Source organism: Neophocaena asiaeorientalis, unplaced genomic scaffold (assembly GCF_003031525.2).
Source record: "Neophocaena asiaeorientalis asiaeorientalis breed wild unplaced genomic scaffold, Neophocaena_asiaeorientalis_V1.1 scaffold534, whole genome shotgun sequence".
Classification (NCBI taxonomy): domain Eukaryota; kingdom Metazoa; phylum Chordata; class Mammalia; order Artiodactyla; family Phocoenidae; genus Neophocaena; species Neophocaena asiaeorientalis.
The window spans coordinates 1900279-1927296 of NW_020172826.1; the positions used below are offsets into that span (position 1 = coordinate 1900279).

At 39.3% G+C, this 27018-nt stretch overlaps 1 protein-coding gene across 4 annotated transcripts in view; it reads left to right on the plus strand.

Annotated features, from left to right (window-relative positions):
* Positions 1 to 9720: 9720 nt before the first annotated feature.
* The window catches only part of EGF (epidermal growth factor), a 92142-nt gene continuing 74844 nt past the window's right edge, over positions 9721 to 27018 (plus strand). For all 4 annotated transcript variants that reach the window (XM_024741944.1, XM_024741945.1, XM_024741949.1 and 1 more), the window contains exon 1: positions 9721 to 10297. In XM_024741944.1, the coding sequence (XP_024597712.1) occupies positions 10171 to 10297 (127 nt within the window). In that variant the 5' untranslated portion in view covers positions 9721 to 10170. The remainder of the gene's footprint in view (positions 10298 to 27018) is intronic.

Genomic DNA, 27018 nt, shown 5'->3' on the forward strand with positions numbered 1-27018 from the left:
GTCCGGGGCCTGTGCTACGCAACGGGAGAGGCCGCAACAGTGAGAGGCCCGCGTACCGCAAAAAAAAAAAAAAAAAGACTGAAGGAAAACTAGGTTAGTAAGGTAGAAATATAAACATCATATAAAACAGTACTGATGAAGCTCACGTTTCTACCCACATATGCCTGTTTCGATAATTTTGTCAAGTAAACATCTAGTTTATTAAAAATTGTCAGAGAAAAACTGTAGCATTGAGGATTTGTGTTTCTCTTCCAAAGCTGGAAATATATAATATGATGGATTGAAATTAATTTTCTAACAATGGGCAATATGGAGATTTGAAATTTTACACTAAGCATCCTTTGGAGAATTACTATATCTTAATTTAATCTCAATTTTTAAACAGAGCGTATGTTTTGGACTCCCAAACATTCTTGACATGAACTATCAAGACTAGATATATGATCCTTACCTAAGAAGTGTTGAATTCCAGATGGAATTTGGAGTAGTTTAAGTGTGGCGCCGCTGGAGGGAGGGAAACATTCTAAGGGAATTGCATTCTAAGTGTGGTTTTCCTTTTAATAAACAAGGCGGTCAGAAGGAGAGCACTGTCAGAGGCTGCAGACCTGAGGGCAGGATTTTTAGGTTATAAAAGAACTGAACATAATGCTCTTCATCTGAAATCAGTGGATGTTTTACTTAAGTCGCCTTTAAAATTACAGCTTTAAACAACACAGTCTTAACTTTAAGATTATGGGGGGTTCCACCCGCGTAATGTCACTGCCTATTCAAATAAACTCTTCAATTTTTCTGTGTTTCTTACCTGTTATACAAAATAATAAATACTGTAATTGTACGATAGATCAGAGTTTGTCTTTTTTCTATTAATTTTGTGGTAAACACTTCCCTTTTAATGACTATATCACATTCTCGTAATAATTTCTTAACTATTTCTGTTGTAAATGAAAACTGTTTCTAATTTTTGCTATCATGACTAACAATACCTATTTGTATGATTATAACTTCTTTTTTTTTTTAGTGGAGAGATTATTCCTTCAGAGAGAAATTGCCAGGAGTGAGATTACATGGTCAACGCCTATGAATATTTTTACAGCTCTGAAATGTGTTGCCAGATGGCTTGCCAGCAAGGTTGCACCAAATGCGAGGCGGCTCCTAAAGGTCAGACTTATTTTACTACCAGATCAACATATGTGTAATATTAAACTGACCATTTACCAACTGGGGGGAAACTAAGCATATCATTTCTCAACATAACCAAGAGTATAATCTAGGAATCATGCCAAAGTCTGTCATACTGTGAATGGGCTAGGTTATTAAAAACTTCAGTTCTGTTCATTTTGGTCATAACTGTAGAGTAGATCCCCTGCTGGAAGTTACATTTTGGACAAGCTGTGCCCTAAGACCCAGATGTGATGATCTCAATTCTTCTTTTTGCCTTAGTACACATGGGAGAACTGAGGCTGTAACGTTTACTTGTATATACACATGGTAATCGCCTTCGTTTGAGGGAATGAAGAATGAAGATTATAGCTGGTTCTCAAACTCTGTGGAAACAACATAAATTTCCTTTGAATAAAAAAGACAGTGAGATTCTGATGTATAGTTTTAAAATACTGCACATAAGAGGTTTCATCTCCACAATGTCAGAGTTGCATAATTTTGTTATTCTTGGTTTAGCAGATACATTTCATGAAAGGGTTAAAATGAACACATGAATGCACCCAGGGAAACTGGAACCACAGGTGACCTATGAGAGAATGGATCCTTTCCTTGACATAGATTTAATTCAGGTGAGCTGTCACAGGATCCAAGATTCAGTGTTTTAATTGCCCCAGCTAATTTAATTGGCTAAATTCCTTCCTCTCTTCTTTCTCCAATGTACTTAAAGTCTTTGTGTAGAAACTGGAATAACACCACCTTATTGGTTATTCCACAAACGAGATACTCACTTGCATTCATTCTTGGGGTTGTTTTCTTATAATCACATTTCACTTCCCTGTCTTGAACACTGCTTCAAACTTCGGTGAAAATCCGGACATCTATTTATTTAATTTAATGGCTGCCTCTTTTTCTTATTTCTTATCTCCAGGAACAACTTTATGGATCACTGAAAAAGGCTACTTCATTTTCCAAACAACACAAATTATGGCAGCAGCCAGAGTGACTTCATTGGGTAGAATTTTAAACATGAGGAGACACCAAGGAAGTTGACAAAAAGAGAACAGAAGGTGGCTCTGGTAACCCATATTTTCCTGTTGATGCCCTGGTATCAGGAGCTGGCATGGGGGATGGGCACACATCTTCACATTATTAGTGAAAAGAAAGAGGCCCTAGAGAGTAGTGGTTTAGGCACATACTCTAGAGTCAGACAGACATGGTGTTTGTGTCCATCTCCATCACTTAATAGCTCTGACACATTGGACAAGATCCTTAACTTCTCTAACCTCATAGTTACCTTCCATAAAATGGAGTTAATGTCTACTTTGCATAAGGACTAAATGGAAGCTTTTCTTCTTCATCTTATTCCTGATGATGGCTCCTGACTGATGGCAAGTAAAGATAGCTGATGTTTGAGAAAAAAAAAACACATGACTTCGTATCATATTTTTAAGTTTACATCTGGTATTGTAAGCAAAACATTAGGCTTTAGGCTCAATGAAAAAAACACTCATATAGGAAATGTTTAGCAAGGTTGCAGGATACAAATTCCATATATAAAACTCAATTTTATCTCTATAAAAGAGCGATGAACAGCTAGAAAATAAAATCAGAGGACTATTCACTTGTAAAAGCATTCAAAAAACGTAAAATACAAATAAATTTAACAAAAGATGTGTAAAGCTCTACACTGAGAAGTCAAAAACATTGATGAGAGAAATTAAAGAAGACCTAAATAAATGGAGAAATATAGAATATTTGAGATTCAGAGGCTTAATATTGTAAAAATGTCAGTTCTTCCCCAATTTAGCTATATATTCAGTGAATATATATGTGGAGAAAAATAAACTTCAACTCCAACCTCGTATAATATACAAATATTAATAAAGATGAATCACACACCCCAACATAAAAGCTTAAACTCTAAAAGTGCCTAGAAAAAAATAAGAGAATATATTGAAAGCTTGGAGTGGGCAATAATTTATTAGAGATAACACAGACAACAATATAACTGTAAAGGAAAAAAATGATAAATCGGACTTCATCAAAGCTAAAATTTTTTGCTCATCAAAAGATATTGTTAAGAAAATGAATAGATAAGACATAGACTGGGAGAAAATATTTGTAATACATAGATCTGATGTACATATTTACAGAGAGCAGATTTGTATCCAGAATATATGCAAAGAACTTCTACAAATCAATAAAAATATTTAAAACGCAATAAAGAAATGGGCAAAAGATGTGAATAGACATCTCACAAAAGAAGGTACATGAATGATCAATTAACATCTGAAAAGATGGTCAACACCAGTATCAGGGAAAGGCAAATTAAAATTGCAATGTGGTATTATGTTACACCTACTAAAATGTTTAAAATTAAAAAGACTGCCGGGCTTCCCTGGTGGCGCAGTGGTTGAGAATCTGCCTGCTAATGCAGGGGACACGGGTTCGTGCCCCGGTCCGGGAAGATCCCACATGCCGTGGAGCCTGCGCGTCCGGAGTCTGTGCTCCGCAACGGGAGAGGCCACAGCAGTGAGAATAAATTAAAAAAAAAAAAAAGACTGCCAATACCAAATGTAGGTGAGGACGTGGAACAACTGGAACTCACACGCATTGCTTGTGAGAATAGAAACTGGAGCAGCCACTTTGGAAAAATATTTGGCCGCTTCTTATGAAGTTAAACATATACCTACCCTATGAACCAGTAATTAGGTATTAAATGAAAAGAAATGAAAACATTCATTGAGCCAAACCTGGAAACAATCCAAATGTCCATCAACAGGCAAATGGATAAACAAATTTTGATCTATTCATACAAAAGAATACTTCCCAGAGATAAAAAAGAATGAAGTACCGATACACACAACAACATGGATAAATAGCAGAAGCATTATGGTGAACAAAAGAAGTCAGTCACAAAAGCAAACCTACTGTATGACTGCATTTCTATAAAGTTCAAGAACAGACAAAACTAACCTATGATGATAGAAATCAGAACAATGGTTGCCTGTGGATGTGGGTGGGGTTGACTGGAGGGAGCACAGGGAAATTTCAGCAGTAATGGAAACATTTTGTCTTGGTTGAGGTGTTGGCTTAATGTATATCTACATTTACCAAAATTCATCAGATTTTATACTTAAAATCTGTTCACTTTGTATAAATTTTACTTTAATAAAATAAAACGTGAATGCATCTCAACTGGAAGTCAGGCTGGGAAACCAAATGAAAGCAACTTAATTTATTATGTTTGTCTGGTATTTGAAACTTTAAAAATATATAATTTACTCAAATATTTTCTCTCCAGCATCTATTTTATACATATTTCCAATTTTAAGTTGTAAACCGTGATTATTTTCACACAATTTCTGTCTGAACGTAGAGGAATGGAGAGAAGATACTACTTCACAGTTTAATAAATACAATAAAAGCAAAGGAAGAGCTGAAAATATGGTTTGCATTTTCATTAGTTTCCAGCAAGTAGTTTTAATTATATGAAATTATATATAACTTATAGCATCTGTAGTACTCTTGTCAAGCCTTCAAATGTTCTATACTTAATGGAACTATGCTTTCTATAGATTTAGCAGAATTGAAGGTCAGGGGAAAGATTGTACAGTCGACCCTCCATATCTCTGGCTTCCACATCTGCATATTCAACCAACCGTTCATGGAAAATTTTTGGAAAAAAATTCCAGAAAGTTCCAAAAAGCCAAACTTGAACTTGCCATGTGATGGCAGCTATTTACATAGCATTTACATTGCATTAAGTATTATAAGTAATCTAGATATGGTTTAAAGTATAGGAGAGGATGTGTGTACGTCATATGCAAATATGAAGCCATTTTATATAAGGGGCTGGAACATCCTTGGATTTTGGTATCTGAGGGGGTCCTGGAACCAGTCCCTTGCAGATACCAAGGGACAACAGATGATAGAAAACTCAGAGTTCTTTCCATTAACTTTGGATATATTTAGAAGTTAAAATACCTGACGGAACAATGAAGGAGGGATTGTAGGAGGAGGTCATCAAGAGGACGTGACCACCAGTTGACCTGAGGCTCTTCACCCCCTCCCCTCCCCTGCCCTTGGAATGTATGGTCTACCCACCGTTCTCATAGCCTGAGCCGTTTCAAGGACTCGGCCTTGAGAGAACAATGTGTTGTTGAGATTATCTGGATGGAATACATGACTGAACTCAGTTAAGGCCCCTACAGAAAATTTTAAGATTTTAGGGGGTTAGCGTGAAGATTTACTCATTTTGTGGGTGCCGAAGTCAAGTCTTGTAAATGAGTTCCCTTACTTATTAAACCTGCCACGTACCAATCAGGAGTGGTCCGCCTCTTTCTTTGTTCTCTTCTGCCCTCTGTGTTCAGAGGGCAGTTTCGATTTTCACCCAGGGAACTCCTGAGGTTGCAAACCAATAGGCATGCTGGGATTGCAGTCTAAAACGAGCTTTTTTTTTTTTTTTTTAATTTAAATTTTGTTGCTGCTTCACAGAATTAGGAATTATATATTATGGATTATTATGCTCTTTTAAAAATAAATACCCAGTTTCTGAAGGCTTGTTTCTTCCTCTTGGTCAGAGGAACCCTTCTAGGTGATTGGGGTGGACTTAGCTGAAAGACGGAGCATGGGTAGGACTTCTCTTTTCCTTCTTTTATACCAAGTACTTTTCAAAATCTGATTTCTTTCATTAGAAGCATGGTATTACTTAATCTGTGCATTAAGCATAGTATTACTTTTTTAAAAAAAATAATAAACTATTTTTCTTAAAAACAGATTTAGGTTTACAAAAAAAATTGTGCAGAGTACAGAGAATTCCCATATCTTGCCCTCCCTCCCCCTCCCTCCAGTTTCCCTTACTATTAATACCTTGCATTAATGTGGTCCATTTGCTATAATTGATGAGCCAATAGTGATGCATTATTATCAACTAAAGTCCATAGTTTACATTAGGGTTCACTCCTGTTGTTGTACATTCTGTGGGTTGTGATAAATGTATAATGGCCTGTATCCACCATTATCAGATCATACAGAATAGTTTCACTGCCCTAAAAATCCTTTGTGCTCCCCCTATTCATCTCTCCTCCATCCCAAACCCTGGCAATCACTGATAGTTTTACTGTCTCCATAGTTTTGCCTTTTCCGGAATGTCATATAGTTGAATTCCTACAGTATGTAGCCTTTCAAATTGACTTCTTTCACTTAGCGATATGTGTTTATGATTCCCTCATGTCTTTAGTGGCTTGATGGTTCATTTTGTTTTATTCCTGAATGATATTCCATTGTATGGATGTACCACATTTTGTTTATCCATTCACCTATTGAAGGACATCTTCCAAAATTTGGAAATTATGAATAAGGCTGCAGTAAATATTTGTGTGTAGGGTTTTTTGTGGATATAAGTTTTCAACTCATTTTGGTAAAAACCAAGGAGTACAGTTGCCCTTCTTCTTCTTCAATACAATTTTTATATCTGGTATGCATATCTTGATAAATTGTAATTTGCCCTTGATAGCTAACTCCTGTGCCTGGGATCCTAATTTCTTTTCCTTAATACTATTTCAATTTCTGCCATGGATGAATCGCTAAGCATGCCAGACAGATGTCAACAACTTTCTTTTTGAAGAACAAGAAAATGCTTTCAAGTCTTGTAGGAGCTGTCCCGATACAATTGACACTTATTGATAGAGGTGGACTGTGAAATAATCTGTGTGCTCTTTCTGTGGATGGATATTTAATAGTCACTCCTACCAAAACGCACTGCCTTGTCACCTCTGGTTCCTGTGATCATATACATCTTTCTTTTGATGATATCCCAGCCCGTTTATTCTGATCTGAAACACCATCTAATGAGGAGAGAATCATGACTTCAGAATTCATATTCTCCATAAATGTGTGTAATATTGGAAAAAATTCTCAGCCTTTCTGATCTTCAACGTCCTCACTGGTGAAATGGGGCAATGATACCCACCTTGAAAGATGGTGTTGAGGAATGGAAGCAATGTGAAAAAAGCATCTGTATTTCCTATATGCCTGACATATTGGAAGCAATCTGTTGATGGGGTGGTGGTGGTCATGATTAATAACAGCTGTGTGTACAGCCAGGAGAATTAAGTGCTTTGTGCTTCAATAGGGAAATTTTATCTGAAGAGGCAGAGTGATGACCAGCACACATAAACATATCTCCCAATAGCCTCCCTTCTCCTATTGATGTCCACTCATGTTTAAAAGCATTCAGAGCTGTCCCCTTGCCATTAACATCTAACTCTCTCATGGACCTACCAGCAGGTCCTCCCATCCAACTGCATCACCTCAAGATCTACAGATCTAATAAATAAGCAATTTTTTCTTTGTCCTGTCACAAATCCTGTTGTCAGCATGGCATTCCTCCTTCTCCATGCCCGTCTGAGGCTTCCTAATTAATCCAGAAAGCTTTGCTGCATGCTCTGGTCCACATAGTTTGTGCAATTCCCCTTCTGCCTGAAAACCTCAGAATACTTGGTGACTGGTCATTCATTAGTTCATACTCATAGACTCTTCTTTGTTGTGGTGGTTCATCAACCTCAACAAGGTCTTGAATTTAGGGACCATGACCTCTATTTCTTGTATTCCCTACAGCGTCCTATCACATAGAGCTCTTTAAGTAATCCATGAATTAGTTAATTTGACTCAATCCCAGAAACTGAAAGGTATTAGGCAGCTCAAACCCATAAAGCTACAATAGATTTCTAGGCAACTTTAAAATAAGGAGGATGTTCATTTGTCCAGGAGAGGTCCAGTTTTATTTAGAAATAAGAATATGGACTTATTAAATATCTCTGGATGTCCTTTCTAGGTGGTAGCCCCTGTCCTATGTATTTGCTATCTGGGCAACCCTAGGTTGTCTCTGGATGAGCTGGGAGTGACCTTTAACATGAGTCACTAGTCTCAGCATCTACCATACCCATGTTGACTCCACCATTTCCTAAGGGGCTTATGCTCAACATTAATGACCACATTAGCCCAAGTGACCCGTAATTCGGAAAGCAAGATTTTTTACAACACAAATAATATGAGAGGTTCAAAATCCAAATAGAATATATTTGTGGGTTATTTCATATTTGTGTTCATGTTATTCTCCTCTCTCTTCTCCACTAACATAGACTGTCCTCTAAGCAAGCTCCTTCTACTGCTGTCACCTGTGACACCGGCAGGCAATGCATTTGCTGGAGGGGAAGCTCATTAACAAGGTTAGTAACTCCGTGCAGGGTATTTGTAGGACATTCATTCTGAGTCTTGAGTCTGAGTCCAGAAAGCAATGGAATATTCCATGTAACCCCAGCCCCACCCCCTGTGACTTCTGCTGCCCCCTAGGGTCTGTTTCTCCTGTAAGGGGTCAGAGCTGCCTGGCAGAGGCCGACTGAAATCAGAGGAATCCTGACTTTAGCTGTTTCAGAAAAGTGACCCAGTATTTGAAAATGACGAGAACATAATTAAGCATGAGTAAAAGGCTTGGAGTCGTTCCCGTTCTCCATAAGGGGTGTTCACCAGCGTGACTGTTATTTTTGTGACTATCGCTTTATCTACATTTTGACTAGCACTGGGAACACTACCTCTGGGCAACTTAAATGAAAGTTTGTTTTCCAGGATGAAATAAATTGGCAGAAATTTCCATTGTTCATCAAATCTGGTGTAAATGGTTTGCCTGAGCTGGATATTTCTGGGTCCTGGGTGCACTCCTGAAGAAATAACTGCTGCTGTTCCAAGTAGAAAGTGGTCGAGGAGACAGCTATTCCACGCTTGCAGCTTTTATTTTCTATCACTGAGATGTGAAACGATAGCCTAAACTATCTGAGAAGGAAGAGCATTCAGCTATGCTGGATTTCCAATGCTTCCCAGATTTTGTGCTATTAGCTTATTTTTTCCAACACTGCTCTATGATAACAATCCCCTCCTTTCCCTGCACTCCTGGCCCCTCACGATGTTTTATTATGGTCCTGCTGAAAGAAAAGGTGTCTGTGCATACTGTAGCTCTTCATCTGGCGTCAGGGATTTCCCTTTGATTTGGAAAGAATAATCTTTCAAATTCCGCTATAAAATATACAGGAGGGAGAAAGATTAAGCTCCAGGAATGTGCACTGGTGTTGACATTCGTTCAAATAATGAGCTGAAGGTCATTTTTCTTTAATACTGCTCATGTGGGTGACCAGTTGCTCTAAAGTCTGCATTATCAGCACTGCTGTTCACCACTGATTTACACAACGTGGTTTAACTTTGTCTCCATCCTTCCAGATATTCAAACGTAGCCAATATTCAGCAGGTACCTCCAAGACATCACGAGCAACTCCCCAGCCCCCTCCTTGCTCTCCCGCTGGTTCTGCCCGGAATGTTTATGGTGAATCGTCAGCTATCTCCTCCTTGGCAACCGTCCATGCTTTCCTGTAGCTGGAATTGCCCGCATTCGCATTTGCAAACAGAGGCTCACTCAAGTGTTGCTAAAGGAGAGGGGTGGAGCCGAAAAGCTTTAAAAAGGAAAGGGGAGTCACTCTACTTTTCAAAAAGAGAAACCGTGTTTGGGGAGGAATCGTATGTCCATATTTCTTCTTTCAGCCTCATGAAGGGTCGTGGTTGGAACTTTCCACCAATTCTTTCCTTTTTTTTTTTCCTCTCTCTAGCCTTGGCCCTGCCGCTTTGCCTGTCACAGTGAAGTCCGCGGCAGGCCTCCAGTGCACGGCTGTTAAACTCCGCGAAATTTGTCATAAGGGTGTCAGGTATTTCTTACCGGCTTCCCAAAAACTTCGATAAAGAAATCTTTCCTTGGAGTGTCCCCTTCAGGCTGCATTTTGACGCTGTCTTGAGTTGAAGGAGAAGGAGCTCGAGGGCAACAGGGCAGCAGAGGAAAAGATGCCCCAGGGCTGCAGGCCAACCCGGGTGGCCACGCTGGGGGTCAGACATACCCACCTTGCTCGGGCTGTGCTGAAGCAGAGTCAACTTATTTTCTGTTGAGAGTTCAAGCCCGTCGAGATTATGCTGCTGTTCCTTATCATTCTGTTGCCGGTAGTTTTTAAATTTAGTTTTGTTAGCCTCTCAGCACGGCAGCGCTGGAGCTGTCCTGAAGGCTCTCCCTCGGGAAATGGGAATTCTACTTGTGTGGGTAAGTAACCCCATCAAAAGGAGTTCGCGTCTTCCCGGGAACTGCCCTCAGATACCTGTTCATTCCGTCTTGTATACTTGGACATATATTTTTTTTTTTTTTTTGGTTTGTCTTTGGGTGTGTTTATTTGCTTCCTTTTGGTTTTCTAATGCTGGCTGTTAGAGCTAATCTGCTACTAACTATAAAAATTCATGGCTCTCAAATTGTTCTTCTGTGTGTGAGTGAATAGGTCTCATTTTTAACTAGCTGAACATTTCACATAAACCTCCGTCTTGGTTCTGACATGAGGAGTGATTAAATATTTAGTTGATTAGCTTTATACGGGAAACTGGGGAAACGGATTTTTTTTTTTTTTTGAGACTCTTTCTTAAGCCATGAAGAAAAAAATATCTTCCTTCGGATAAATGTGTTTAAGAACTCAGAGGCTGCTAACACCCAGTGAAAAATGGGAAGGGAATTGGGCACAAAAGTGACTCCATCATTGTGAAAGTTAAGCTAAGTTTCAAGTTAAACCTCTTCCCATCCTCCCTCACTGCTGTTTCTGAAGCTCTGACGCAGCTCCAGTTTTTAGTAACAGGTGCATTGTAATTTGGGGAACTGCTAAGAAATGCTAATATGCCACAACCCCTCCCATATTAAATGGGTTTTTAATCAAGAGTGAGTGGGAATTCTACTGAATGTAAAATAGCAATCCTGAGTAAGGACTTTGCCTGAAAAAAATGTCTCTTCCCCCTGCCCCCTCCTCGATTCATTTAACTTAATCCTTGGGTGGGTCTCCAACCTGCTGCTCAAACAAGTTAGACATTTCCATCCATTACAGACCATGAACTGCCCTGATATTCCTTTCTTGGCATTTTGCCCTTCTGAGAAGAGGGCTAGCTCCCAAAAAGAGGTAGATTGAAGGAAATACAGTAAATTTTCCAGAAGAGAAGCCTCTGGAATATAGCACGAAATAGTGGGAATGAAGGGAACGCTTCTGAGGCAAACAGCTGTTGTTGGGCTCCTGTCCTGGCCGTCCCGTAATGGAAGTTACCAGTGAGGAAGTCAGGGCCCTGTCACCAGGCAGCATTTACTGGAACAGGTGAGCAGATCCCTAGGGTACTGGAAGGAAGGACTGCATTCTAGTTATCTCCATGTCCCCAGCACCTAGAACATTTCTGCTCTCATAGTATATGCTCAATAAATTCTTGCTGAATGAATAGAGTTGTGTTTCCCTGGTCTGCTAATCAAGGCCCTGAAGAATAGCAATGAAAAGGGAATGAAAAAAAGCAAAAATGACCTCATGAGCCTGTTACACAGCTGTTGGAGACATAGCTTTACACATAGTCATGTCGAGTGGACTGGATCGCTTTGGGGTGGAAGTAGTTGGCGAGTGACCAGAGTCAGGCACTGCCATCTGCATGGGATGAGGGGAGATAGTGGGAGCCACTCAAGAAGCAGAACCTGAGACAGCAAAAATAGTATGAAAATGAACTTTTACTCATAGCTTTAGAGTCTCAGGGAACAACCCGATCCCTGCTAGCAAGTGAGTCTGCACCTCAGGCTTCTTGCCCGCCCCCTGCCAGTGGCTCAGAAGTGTCTTCACTGAGGCTGGTTGAAGAAATAAACTTGAAGCCCAGGATAGAGACAATGAGCTAGGGGGACTGTGTCACAGAGTGGAAGGAACAGAGGTTTTAGAAGCAAACATACCTCATTTCAAATCCATGCTACCTACTTAATACTTGAGCTACAGTGGAATATTGCTGAAAAATAATAATGCCCCCTTTCAGAATTGTTGTGTGGATTCCATGAGATAACACAGAAAATGCACCTGCCACGGAGGCTAGCAGATTGTGCTCAATAAACGTCCTCTGGGCTCCATATCTTGGCTAAATCTCTTTGATCAAATCCTATCACAAAATGCCTTACTTGAGCACTGCAGTGACATGGCACAGACCCCACGGAGGGTGGAATGTCTGGATGCCACTTTGTGACTCTGTCTCTTTGCTCCCTTGTTCCTCGCAGGTCACAGGTTTAAAGCCCCTACTTTATACTCCAGGTCTCCTGTTAGCTGATAACTGCCTGGGTCACACCCTATGCCCCATGCATTTCAGAGGATAGCATTTCTCCTCTCTAAATAGATAATGGACTAAATAGATATGGTGCCATCATCTATTTTTCCTCTAATTAAGTTCTACTTGCCTTATTCCTTGCCCCTGGCATTGAGACAGACCACCTGTAGCCAGCCTGACCCAGCAGGAAGAATGCTTTGTGGTCTGATTCAGGTACTTCATGCAATGTCGTCTTGCATGTGACTGTGAGCCAGAGAAAATAAGTGATAACAACACAGAACTGGGTTTTCTTCATTTCTTCCCTCCCCTACACCTCCTGCTTTTTTTTTTTTTTTTTAAATCAACTGTGTATTCTGTTAGCTTCTGTTTGAACTACGGTACATAAGGAGAGCAGTAAGGAAAACTGCTGGCCAGTGGCTTCTGAACTTTCAAGCCTATTTGCCCTGGAGGAGAAATAGCAGTTGAAAAGGAACTGTTCCTGTTTTATATCTGTACCTGCATTATTTAAATGAACTTTCCTGGTAAATAGAGTGAAGAAGAAGTACAGGTCAAGCCTCAGAGAGCTGGCTGCAGGCTGGATCCTGGGGCACTAGTTAGCCAACTGGGGAGGTCACTTTTAGCAGCAAACAGTGAAATCACTGATTTCAGCACCGGTTAAGGCTTGGTCAGCTTCCCAGTCAAGTGCAAACCAGAGGAACTCCATGATCAAAATCTTGTTTGTTTTTTCAGCCAGAGTTATGCAAAAGCTTTTCCAAAATAGTCTAACTGCAAAGAAATTACAGGAATGATCTTTTATGCATACCACGTGAATAAAAGCATCACCTAAATACTCAGTGGTTTGTGGTCTTTGAGGGGTAGTAGAGCTCAGTGGTAAAGAGCTTAAATTTTGGAAACTGCCTGCCTGGGTTCGAATCCCAGTTCTGCTGCTTGTGAACTGTGTGTCATTTTCCTCAGTATCAAGTAAAGATAACTACCCCCTCCTCCAAGGATTGTTGTCAGGATTGTGTTGAAGTAGTTGTTTTCAATGCTGGCTGTACATTAGAACCACCAATGGGGTTAGCATCTGGTCGTTGTGAGTGAGTCAGAGTCCCTTCTGGAGGTGGAACCTGGGCATCTTTTTCTGTTACTCTCCCTTGGTGATTTCAACAGGCATAATGGACAGCCTGGGTTTACGGCCACTCAGTTAATACATGTAAAGTGCACAAAACAGAGCCTGGCATTGTAATAAGCACTCAATAAGTCTTAGCTGCTATTAGTATTTTTATTAACATTATTTTATTGGTGGGAATAGTGGTAGTATCTTCTAAATATGGCTTAGTTTCTTCTATAATAATTGAATTTCTTTTACACATGGAAAAACGCCACATTGAAAAACCCAATGACAGTTTTATAACATTACAATTTGTAGTCAAAATAATTTCAACATACATAACTTGTATTTCTGTGCTCAAAAGAAATGTTTATTAAAAACACAAAACTGTATCATACTGGTTTGAGTGAGTGCCCTTGCGGAACTGCAGCTCCAATATTTGCCTTTCTGTGACATCAACTGATAAAAAATTCCACTGAGTGCAAAGTAAGTCTGCTTGTTAGATTTCTTACCAGTAGTGATTTTAACAACAGCAAAAACAAGCCACTTGAAAGTATTTTAATTTCTTATGTATTTTTCCTTATGTTTGGAACCAATTTCCCTAAGATTTGTAAAGTTGTTGAGGGCATATAAAGGAATGATAAATTAGTTCTTCAAATGAATTTACATTTTTGGGCTAGTTGGGGGTTGTCCATTTTATTTGACATTCAATTTAGAAGTTGGAAGGTGAGACTTATTTGCTTATTTCAGAGTAGAGCAAATAATTGTTTCCCATCAAAAGTAAATGGACTAGTAATTTGTCTTAAGTAAATTCAGAATCTTACTTTATCATCTACAAATTTGCCTTCATAAAAAATCCATTTGAAATAATTCCTTGTATACAATAAATGGTGGGGCTTTCTTAAAAACATCAGTAGTCTCCAAACTCCATTCCATCTGTAAAAAAAAGTTAAAATGTGGACATACGTTCCCAAAACACATGTTTATTTATCAGTTACTTACATAATATATATACTGATATTGTGAACATTATACAACACATAACATTTCTAACATTTTCTTTCCACACAATAATGAACCATCTTACAATCTCGAAGTGGTTACACGTCCTACTTGGGAGAGACTGTTTCAGAGAACTAGTAAAACGATGGAATAAATGCTTCATCCTTCTTCCTTATTAGCTCAGCTCCTTTCACTTAAGCATGAAGAGAAAAGCAAAAAGGTTGCTAAGTTTTTTATAAAGTAAAGGGGAATTATTTATAGTGAATGACTTTTTTCAGAATATGTAATTGTAGAAATTAAAATTGATCTCCCCAGTTGGTTAACTTAGCGCCCCAGGATCCCTCCTGAAGTAGGGTTGCGCTGAAATTCTGCCATAAGGGCCAGAAGAACAGACCACATCCCTAAGAATGGGTTGGAGTTTCATAAATTCTAAAGCTCTATGGCCTGCTGGGGTCATAGTATCTTAGGATTTTTAAATAAAAATGGTCTGTGTCTCTATCTCATGTTCTGGAGAAACTCATTGTCTCCCTCCTCTATCCTGGAGGATTGCTGGGCAGGGACGGTGATGTGGAAGGAAAGGCTCTGTGTCCATTTGGTCCTTCCACTGAATTATTGACTACTGTGTGCCTTGCTTCCCTCACGCGCTGTCCCTTTCCCACACTCCATTACCTCACACCCACACCACCCTGTTTCACTTCTCAAAAGAGCCAGTGCCTTGGGCTGTGAGGGTACAAACTTTAACTGAAGGCTTGTGGCAAAAAAAAAGTTATGGTCAGGGCTTCCCTGGTGGCGCAGTGGTTGAGAGTCCGCCTGCCGACGCAGGGGACACGGGTTCGTGCCCCGGTCCGGGAAGATCCCACATGCCGCGGAGCGGGTGGGCCCGTGAGCCATGGCCGCTGAGCTTGCGCGTCCAGAGCCTGTGCGCCGCAACGGAAAAGGCCGCGACAGTGAGAGCCCCGCGTACCGCAAAAAAAAAAAAAAAGTCATGGTCACATCCTGATCCAGCACATCAAACAACTAGAACAAAATGTTTTTCATTCTTGTACTTAAAAGTTAAATAATTGTTTTGTGTGGAAAAGCCTTACCCACCATCCTCTCTTGAACGCCAGCTTCTCGCCACATTTAGCCACCCGTGTTTCTCAGTGACCTTGATCTACACCTAGTCCTGTTCTTCTCGGCCTCCTTCATCTGTTTCAGGCAACCACTGTAGATTTATTCCTCCTCCAATTGTGTTTGCTTGATCATATCCTAGGCCTCTCTTTATAAATAATAATTTAAAAACCTTAAAAAATTTCTAAATAGTACACTGGAGTGTTTTAGTAAAAACAAAACAGTTATTTCTCAGAAGAGAAATTCTGGCCACAGGTGAAACCAATCTTTTCGCTTGTCTTTCCACAATGGGGGAGTGTTATGTTTGAGGCAGAAGAGAAGACCAGGTGGTGGGAATGCCACGTGAAGTGGAGACTTTTCCTGAACTCTCAGGCTAGGAAGGGGCTGCGGAGTTCTAGGGTTAGGGGAGCCGTTTCTCTGGCCCGGTGGACACAGGTCAGAAGTGAGGTGGGGCACTGCCTTGAAAAAAGGCCTTCATAAGTCTGGTCTTGGCCAGCCATTGTAAGGTGTGTTGTTCTTCTTTTCTATTAATCACTAGTCATTAAAGAAGATCTGATTAAAAGTTAAAGATTGATCTCACTTGCGCTGAGGAAAATGAGCAAAAGGCCAGTCCCATGTTTCAGGTGAAATGGTAGAATGAGTGGCGGGTAGGAGGGACTGTCTTCCACAAGCACCGTGACTCCACAGTGATGTGGCAGGAATGGGAGGAGGACGGATGAGAGCCACCAGTGGGTGAAGATGAGAGAGGCAGAATATTCCCCAGTCAGTGGTCTGCTATTAGGAGAATCAAATTGTTTGGATTACGAAGCAATTACGATGTCTCCTCTCTTATTTTTATCATTGACCCGTAGATTCTATTGTACTAATTTATTTAGATTAATTTATATATTGTCTCTTAATCCAGATGCTTAAAAAATCAAACATTAGACCTCAGATGAAAGGAAACAAAAATTCCTTACCTGGGAAACTCATCTTCTAAAATCTGTTCAACATTCTTAACCTTTTAGTCACTTTGATTATAGTGGAGAAAAATCGGAAAAGAAACTAGTGACTTTCCAATATGTGTAAATTGCCTGATCTAAGATATTTCAGCAATTACTTTAATGAAATAGTTTTGCAAACCTGTTCTGAGGAAAAAAATTAAAGACTCAGTAGCTAGCCGCAATAGCTGGAGAACTTTTTCGGAATGTCCAGGTCAGTTTTAAACAATGTACTTTCTTTCAAGGAATTTCTCAGTATTTTTCAAGAAATTCTCAAATTCCACAAAGCAGTTTAGTGTTTAGTTAAGTTTTAGTAATAACTCCAAATTTGAGCAATCCTAGAGCTAGGGAACAAAATGTTAGTTTCACTGTGTTATAGTTTCTAATGTTAGAATTAACTTTAAGAAAGAACCAGGAACAAAAACAACAACAGCAACAAAGAAAACCTTGAGCATTGAAACAATTGTCCCCAGTATCTATTTACTTCTTGCCTACAGGTGAATACTTTCATCTAGAATGCTACTACTACTCACCATGGAGGGAGTATTACCTGGATATTAGGTGAACCAGGAATGCAGATTTATTTTGTAGGGATTCTTTATTAACAATAATGTTAATACAAATATTAGCTTTGCATACCATCACTCCAGTCATGTCCCCAGCTGTCCCATTTGCTGGGACCCACAACAAGAAGATGACTGAGATCCAGGCCTGAAAGGATGTGTAATGTTTTTGTCAGGTGTAGAAGAAGAAAAAATTACATTAAACAGAGGAGACCTTTATACTTCTTGAAAGATCTAGCCGTATCTGAAAACACATTGTATTTTATATGGCGGATGTAACTAACCTCTGAGGGCGGTTGTGGAATAATACATGTAAATACACGTTTGTCTTTCTTTAGGAGATCTTTTCCTTAATGTCATCATTCAAAACTTTCCTTTGATGCTGGAAATTAGTTAATGTATAGGAACTGCAGTCATTTTAGCCAAATGCAAGGCAGGAACTTCTGTTCTCATCACCTCTTGACCTTTCTAAGTCTGAAGTTTGAATTGGTGTGTGCATCTCTTTTCACTTATGACCTTGATTTTCATATTCTCCCAAGCCTGGCCATGCTAATGTGTTTGGATTTCCCAAGTATTTCCCAGGATACTTAGTACACTGGAGTTTGTGTGAGAATGACGGTGATTCATGGTGGGCACTGATTTATTTGCAAAGTACCCTCCAGTGTAGGATAGACGAAGCCTTTCAGAGAAAGGCACTACCTTCTTCCTCCATTCCGAGACACCTATCAGGGTGCTACGGACTAGCTTTGTGTGTAGTAAGTGGATTTCATTCATGGGGTGGTTCTTTTTGTGGGTAGTTTGTTGCTAGGATACACAGACAGTCCTAACAACTTCATGGCAGCTGTCTTGTTCTTTAGCACATGGTGTGTCTGTTGAGAAATAGTATTTTATTTTGTTCACTTCAATGCTTTTCTGGTTAAAATTTCAGAAGCTTGAAGAAGGATCTTTCTTCTTCCATAAACTATCCTTGTATAAACAGGTCAAAGATGGAAGACCCCATCAAACTCAACACTGTCATAATATATGGCTGTTGATACGAATCCTCTCATTTTGGGTCCTTTTCCCTTATGAGGTTTCAAAACATGCCTAGAGGTAGAAGCTACCAGGGATCTTCTGGTGTTTTTTTTCCTTCCCCCTGAAGCATGCAATTGTTCTGTTTACAACAGGAATTTAATCTTTCCTTGGTTTGCAAGGAAATTGCAAAGGTTACTATCATTAATGTTAATTTACCCGGTGTGTGGAAATGTGTATCTTTTAGATTGAGGCAACGTTGTTGAGAATTTTAAAAGCTCTAAGTGGATCAAAAGTCTTTTTATGTTTTGGGAAACATTTGAAAAATTTCTGAAAGTTTTATATTTCTTGGCTATTCTAATGAGTCATGGCAAAAATTTCATGTAAGAGGAAAAAAATAAGGTATGTGAAGAAAACTTTCCATCGCGAATCTTAATGCATTTGAAAAGTACCCAGTAATGCTCATGAGAGGTTGATTGGAGACTGTCTTTCAACATTGATGTGTTGTCTTCTGGAACAGAAAGCTAAATAAAAGCACCTTCTGCATGGATATCCCTCTTTAATGCATACTGTGTTGGGGCAATAAAATGACCGGGTTTTATTCCTTCCAATAGACAGAATAAAATGCCATTTTTCAAACAGAGGATATATTTTTAGACAGAGTGAATTGTGGTTGGTGCTTTACACAAGTGGACTGATCTTGTCCCAGGAAAAACTGGAGCTGTTTTGGACAGGTGGTAGTTCCAGTGTCGCACTTGCTGGTTGCCTTGCTTTGCATGAAGGAGTCCTCTCACGCCTAGTCAGTGCACTATGCGTGGCAGGTTCTGATAGGCTGAAATGGACAAGGTCCAGTTATGTGGCTGATATGAGCTGCTAATACCTCACAGGATTGTTATGAAGACTAAATAAATTAATTCGTGTAAGGTGCTTAGGTTCTTGTCTGACACACGGTGAGTTCTCAGTAAATATTAGCTAGTGCTCTACCAAATACCAGAGCTAAGACATATTAGAAACACCTTTGCTTTGTGTAATTTTTCTAATACCTGTTTCTTCAGATTTTCAGCAGTTCTTAGAGAAATCTGAAGTTGGTTTCTTGGCATGAGGCAAGTCCTAACAACCATCTAGGGTATTCTCTGTGATTCGTTACTATCCTTGATGATAAAGTATGGTACAAAATCCCCAATTAATTGATTTTTCTAAGTAATTATTCTTAGGGTTTGTCACATTTGCCTTCAGCATTCCAAGAAACTTATATGAAGTATTTTTCTCTGTATTTATACAGCAATGCCTACAGCTAGGGCCCAGAAATTAGCACTGGTCAGGGTGGTATAATAAGAACAATGGAGTTGGACTCAGGAAACATCTGAGTTCCAATACTTCTTCATTTTCTTTTCTTGCTGTCTGTTCGTCTAGAAACATTCAGAATTCAGTATCTATAGGCGAATATTTGTTTAGCCTTGCAATATGAGGAACATGATTGTAAAGGTAGGAAAAGGAGAAAATAATTGTGTTAGTTTATAAATGAGACCAACACCAAATTTTGTACATTTAATAAAATTTTTACAGATTTAATCAATTGATTAATTTTGTAGACTCCTTTCAGAGAGTTGAGCTTTTGGTGTCACTTGGGGCAGGTTGTTTGCTTTCGGTTATTGTTTTATTTCCTTTATTAGAGCTCATAATGACACATTATTGATTTGGTACTTGAAGTTTAGAGAAGCAGAGAGATGGAAACATTTCACAGAAAATAGGGGTTAAAATGAAAAATCTATTTATGAATTTACTACAAGCTTAGGATTCTTTCAAAAATGTGGCAAACAAGGAAACTATTGAATTCTGTAAGACAGGCAGGTTAGGAATTGATAAATGTTAGATTAGAAAGGACCTTCAAAATCATCTAGCCCAACTGCCTCATGTTACAGATGAGAGGTTGAAATCCAGAGGGATGAAGTAACTCACCAGGTTCCTAAGAGAACTGGAATTCAGGACCCTCAACTCATTTTACAATATGTACCAAGCACATGTTACCTCCCACAATTGATGTTGAAAACCCACCAATGTAATGATTTTATTACTTCTTTCGACTGAAAAGTATTAATAACGTTAAGTTAGTGTGGGGAAAGTCTCTTACTACCTCTCTATGTTGAAAGTGCTTTGAAAGTAGGACTGAGATTTCCTTTTATAAATACACCAATTATACCAATGAGTTAATTCAAATCAATTCAACAAATATTTATTGAACATCAGTTATGTGTTTGGACTGACAGTGATGACATCACTGGTCCAGATGCCCAGGGTATCCTGAGGGACAGCGAGGTTCTCAGCTTAGAGGGCTAGGTGTGGGTGGGCTGCAGTTTACCTGATGCCTTATGGACCATATTAGTTGGTTTTATCAAAGCTAACTCTTACAAAATCTAACAAGTGACTTAAAAACCCTCCTGCAGAAGAGGTAAAGATGGCAGACAATGCTAATAATGCAAAGCCCAAGAAGATAATGAGGAAAGAACAGGACTGACCCCTTATTCTTAGAATGAGCTCTTTGTTGGCTGCATAAGGGATAAGAACATTCAGATTTGACAAAAAGGAGAAATTAACAACAAGGAAGCCTGAAAAATGGATTTATGCTTACTACTATGATTAGTGATAAATCTCGAAACAAGGGAAAATTTGCCTCAAAATGTTAGCTAATGAAGCCATCAGGACAAGCAAGATGTTTAAGAGTAAGTATCAAGGGCTTCCCTGGTGGCGCAGTGGTTGAGAGTCCGCCTGCCGATGCAGGGGATGCGGGTTTGTGCTCCGGCCCGGGAAGATCCCACATGCCGCGGAGCGGCTGGGCCCGTGAGCCATGGACGCTGAGCCTGCGCGTCCGGAGCCTGTGCGCCGCAACGGGAGAGGCCACAGCACTGAGAGGCCTGCGTACCGCAAAAACAAGAACAGACAAACAAAAGGAATAAGTATCCAGAATGTGAAGATTAACTCTTTATGATTTTCACAGTTGTGTTCAAAGTTATGATATGCAAGACTACATACCGTAAGCTTACTGATAAAAAGTTAGAAGGCTCCCTTGAGGTTTCTGACATTACAGCAAAAATGGTAAAGCCTCTATACGTTGAAATATGCAATAACAAAACTTTTGTGACTGTTGCCTAAGTTTTTCAGTCATTAGGGCTAATGTGGTCTCTGGAAACAGGAGTTATAATCATCAATGTAAAAATAAACTCCCCTCACAAGTCTGGACTGCCAAAGAAAGAAAAAAAAAGGTAAAGCCTCACACTATTAGTGAAATACGTGTCTTCCTCTTCCCTGCTGTGGTAAAACATGCCTAAAGTAATACATGGAAAACCACATGGCGACAGATTAAATGTGTTCTTCTGTCAGCAAATACTACTGAAAACTTCACAGAAGGCATTACTGAAATTTTAAAGAAGTAAGTATTAGAAAAATTATACAGTTTGAGTGAGAGTAAAGGTGTTTCTGCTATATCTCAGCTTATGGTGTTTTCTAGAGACTAAGAGTGAACATTTATTGAGAACTCACTATATGTAAGGGAAAATTCTAAGGTCTTGGCATGAAATTATTTAGTCTTCATGATAAGCCTATGAAGTACTATTATCATTTCCATTTCCAAGATGAAGGAACCTATGCACAGAGAGGTTAAGTAATGAGGTGAAAGTCACACAGCTATTGTAATTAATAGTGGAGCCAGTAAAGAGTCACCATGGGTATTCTGTCTCCAGTGCCAGTGATCTTAGCCACTCTTGTATTTGCCTCTCTGTTTCAACAATGAAATGCACAAAGAACTGAGATACTTTTTTATAAGCCAATAAAAGAAAGATGCATCAGAGAAGAAATTTTCTCGGTAGTCAATGACTTCTTTATATATTAACAAATATATTGTGAAAAAAAATAGTACACGTGTACTCAGTGGCAATGGAGCCACTGCATTTACTGCAACATCAACAAAAAGCGTTCTTGGGTGAGATGACAGCAGACCCTACAGTATAGTCTCCACAGTTTCACAGGGAATCAGGGCAGAAAAATCACTGAAACTGGAATTGCACAAAGCGCAGTGGGGCATCACTGATGTCATTATTTCTATAAAAACAAGACTAAACTAGGTTCTCTGTAATACTTTGTGTTGAATGGGGAGTAACCATGAAAATATTTGTCCCACATGCTTCCTGCAGAGTATCTGGAAGCAAAGCACTATGACAATGATCAAATGTTACATATTTTTCTTTTTAAAAAGGGACAAGTATTTCAAATTTTTTTACCCTTTCTGTGATGATAAATTGGTGTCAGTGGTATGCTACTCAAAAAGTAAACTAAAACAACAGAACTTTATCCCTTCCAGTTAAAGGTGACATTCTAACAACGAGTGAGGAAGTGACTTGCTGATTGTAGGAAATTTATGATGAAGAGAGCGGTTTGAAAACTGATGCTGTTGGAAATGTTTCTATTGTCATGTGATTTAGTTGTTGAATCAATGTCATTATGTCACTTATTAAAAACTCTCTCTCATCTACCTCTGGGCCTTTGCACTGGCTCTTTCTGGTTGGAAGGCTCTTACCCCACATATCTACTAGGCCCACCCTGCTCTTCTGTCTTTTCTCAAGGTCACTTCCCCCATGAGGCCTTCTCTGACCACAGTTCTAACCTGCTCCACCCATCCTGTTACTGCCCACCCCTCTTTTTCTTTCTTTTTTTCTTCTGTGACACCTATCTGACCTCTGGTACACAGTGCAATTTACTGATTTACTCTGAAAAAACAAAAAAACAAAACCAAAAAAACTCTCATGTCTGCATTCTTAAAAAAAATCCCTGTTAACAGAGTTTTCCAAACTGTTTTTAAAAACTTGTAAATTAAGAATATTTGTCCTTTCAATTCCACTTGCTAAAAATATAAAATGCAACACCTGGTTAGTTTGCATTTACTGATTAAAATACAGGAAGGCAGAAATTTGCTAGTCTAATTCAATAAAATTTGTGAATAATTGATAGATGTAATTAAAAAGCATATTCTGTGATTTTGTAAATATAGCCAACGAAGCATTTCTTGTATTTGATATAGATATAATTGTGAAATATCTATTTTGTCTATGACAGTTATCAAAGACTAAATATCAAAACATATTGAACTTTAAACCAAATTGTTGAACTCCTATCAATCTTTTTAATAGTTCAATCTTTTAATAGTTTAATCTTTTTAATAGATGCAAATGAATGTTACATAAACTCAATTTTTTTTTTTTTTTTTTTGCGGTAAGCCGGCCTCTCACTGCTGTGGCCGCTCCCGTTGTGGAGCACAGGCTCCGGACGTGCAGGCTCAGCGGCCATGGCTCACGGGCCCAGCTGCTCCACGGCATGTGGGATCTTCCCGGACCGGGGCACAAACCCGTGTCCCCTGCATCGGCAGGCGGACTCTCAACCACTGCGCCACCAGGGAAGCCCCTGCATAAACTCAATTTTTAACATGCAGAGGGACTTTTGGGGCTGTGTGACATCTGCAACTGGAAATGTCCAGCAGAAAGTAGAAAATACAGAGGCAAAACTCAGAGGACAGGTCAAGATAGTGATTTCCGTGTGTGTTTGTGAGAAACATCTGGAAAAAAATTTTAATGTTGGGGAATGCATTTTAATATGGTAACATTAATCTTTAAATAAAATTGAGCATAATTTATGCTAACAAGCTGAGGGATAAACATGCCTATTTAAGATGAAGGATTACCTACAGCACAGGAACTTTCTGACAGCATTCACTGTTCTGCAAAACTGCATTATTATGAGTTTTTAAAAAGTTATAGTGAGGAATTCCCTGGCAGTCCAGTGGACTCTGCACTTTCACTGCAGGGGGCACGGGTTCGATGCCTGGTCAGGGAACTAATCCCATGTACAGCACGGCCAAAACCAAAAAAAAGTGATAGTGAGCTGTGGTATAAGCTGAGTGATAGACACATAAATTAATGGAACAGACTAGAAAGTCCAGAAATAGACTTACATAAATATGGTCATTTGATCTTTGACAAAGGTGCAAAAGCAATTCAATAGAGAAAGGATAGTCTTTTCAACGTATGATGTTGGATCAATTAGACATCCACGAGCAAAATAATCTCAACCTAAACCACACACCTTATACAAAGATTAACTCAAAATAGATTATAGATCTAAATTTAAGATGTAAAAATTTAAAGCTTTTAGGAGAAAACATAGAAATCTTTATGTCCTGGAGTTGAGTTCTTAGAAATGACACCAAAAGTATGATATACAAAGGAAAAAAATTATAACTTGTACCTCATCAAAACTGAAACGTTTGCTCTGCCATAGACAATGTCAAGAGGATGAAAACACAAGCTGTGTGCTGGAAGAAAACATTTGCAAAACAGGTATCTGACAAAGGACTTGTATCCAACATATATTTTTTAAAAACCTTTCAAATGCAATAATAAGAAAACCTAGTTTAAAATGGGCAAAGGATTTAAACAGATATATTCAACAAAAGGATATAAAGATAGTAAATAAATCCATGAAAAGATATTCACCATTGTTAACTGTTTTAGGCTGAATATGGCCCCCAAATATATCTATGTCTTAATTCCTGGACCTTGTGAATGTGACCTTACATGGCAAAAGGGACTTCAAAAATGTGATCTTGAAATGGGGTGATTATCCTGGATTATCTAGGTGGATCCTGTACTCACCAGCATCCTTAAGAGAGGGAGGCCGGAATGTCAAAGGAGAAGGAAGACGATGGAAACACAGAGACATTTGAAGATGATACACTGCTGGCTTTGAAGATGGAGAAAAAGGGGCCATGAGTCAAGGAACCCAGGGAATACATTATATATGGAATGCAACATATTATAGAATTAGATATAAAAATATCCAGGTGATATAATTATAGGAATCCACTGAAAGAGACCCACTTTCTAATTAGTTCCTGGAACATGGATGGATGCAGAGAATCCAGCCTTTTGGTCAGCTTCCTGAAGTGGGTTCCTTGACGGAGCTGAACTACAAGACGCTGAACAATGAGTTCCTGATGAGTTCAGTCTGGGATAAGCATTGATGTTTAAAAGCTAAATCTGTGATCAGAAAGACATGGCTTTAAATCCCCAGTTGGTTATTTATTGGACATGTGACTTGTAGCAAGTTAACGGCTCTAAACTTCAGTTTCTTCTTCTGTAAAATGAAGATGCCGGGAGCATCTACCTCCTAACGTTACCCAATTAAATCAAATAATGCATTTAATGTGCTACCCCAGAGATAACACTCAAGATGTTGGCTGTTACTATTCTGATGGTATTTACCACCCACCTTCTTGGAGAATCAAAGTGTGTAATAGCACATTAAAGGCTCTGAGTGGCTCTGTTGAAAAGAACACTCTTCTAGAACTTGCTAGCCTCAGGTACCACCCTGAGCACCTGGTAATGGATTCTCTTTAGCTTGATAATGAGAGTGTGGCTGAGGGTCAGGAAGGGGCTATTTTTTGCTCCAGATGACTCATTTCTACCACCACTCAGGGACTAGGGTGGCAATCTTCACATTTTTCAGAGCTTTCCTTACAGAAGTAAGGTTTTGTAACTGAGCAGGACCCTATGGGGCCGTCCCACGACAGACCCCTCCCCCCTCCCCTCTGCTTCAGCTCCTCTTTGTAGGACCTAGATAACAGTATTGGATGCACGCTTCCTGAGTTGTTTTACAGAGGCTAATACCCCCACCAAATGGAAGCAATTAACTACTTGATGACCATGAGCACACAGCACTGCCCCCAGCGCACACCTGTTGGAGCCTAAGGTTGAATATCGTTAACCCCTGTGACGCCGCCCTGTTACCTCGCCATCAACCGATCAGAGAATTGTGCGCGAGCTGATCACACAGCCTGGGATGCCATTCCCTCACCTGCCTTTAAGAGTGCTTTGCCGTAACCCATGGGGGAGTCCGAGGTTTCCGAGCACTAGCTGTCCTGGACTCCTTGTATGACTCCCTACGGTAAGCGCTGCACTTTCCTTCAAATCACAACCTGGTGTCTGTAGATTGGCTTTACTATGCACAGGGCAAGAGGACCCAATTTTGGTTTGGTAGCAGTTTAAGTTCACATCTCCTGGCTCACCTTTCTAGATGTATTATTTCTTATTTTTTAAAAAAATGATTGATGTAGAGTCGATTTACAATGTTGGGTTAATCTGTGCTGTACAGCAAAGTGATTCACTTATACATTATATTTTTTCATATTCTTTTCCATTATGGTTTACCACAGGATGTTGAATATAGTTCCCTGTGCTATACAGTAGGGCCCTGTTGTTTATCCATCCTGTATATAATAGTTTGCATCTGTTAATCCCAAACTCCCAATTGTTCCCTCCTCCCTGGCCCCCTGCCCCTTGGCAACCACAAGCCTGTTCTCTATGTGAGTCTGTTTCTGTTTCATAGATATGTTCATTTGTGTAGTATTTGAGATTCCACATATAAGTGATGTCATATGGTATTTGTTTTTCTCTTTTAGACTTACTTTGCTTAGTATGATATCTCTGGGTTCATCCATTTTGCTGCAAATGGCATGATTTCATTTTTTTTATGGCTAATATTCCATTGTATGTATGTACCACATCTTCTTTATCCATTTATCTGTTGATAGACATCTAGGTTGTTTCCATGTCTTGGTTATTGTGAATAGTGCTGCTGTGAACGTAGGGGTGCATGTAGCTTTTTGAATTATAGACTTGTGTGGATATATACCCAGGAGTGGGATTGCTGGATCATATGGTAATTCTATTTTTAGTTTTCTGAGGAACCTCCATACTGTTCTCCATAGTGGCTGCACCAACTTACATTCCCACCACCAGTGTAGGAGGGTTGCCTTTTCTCCATACCCTCTCCAGAATTTGTTATTTGCAGACTTTTTTTTTTTAGTTTC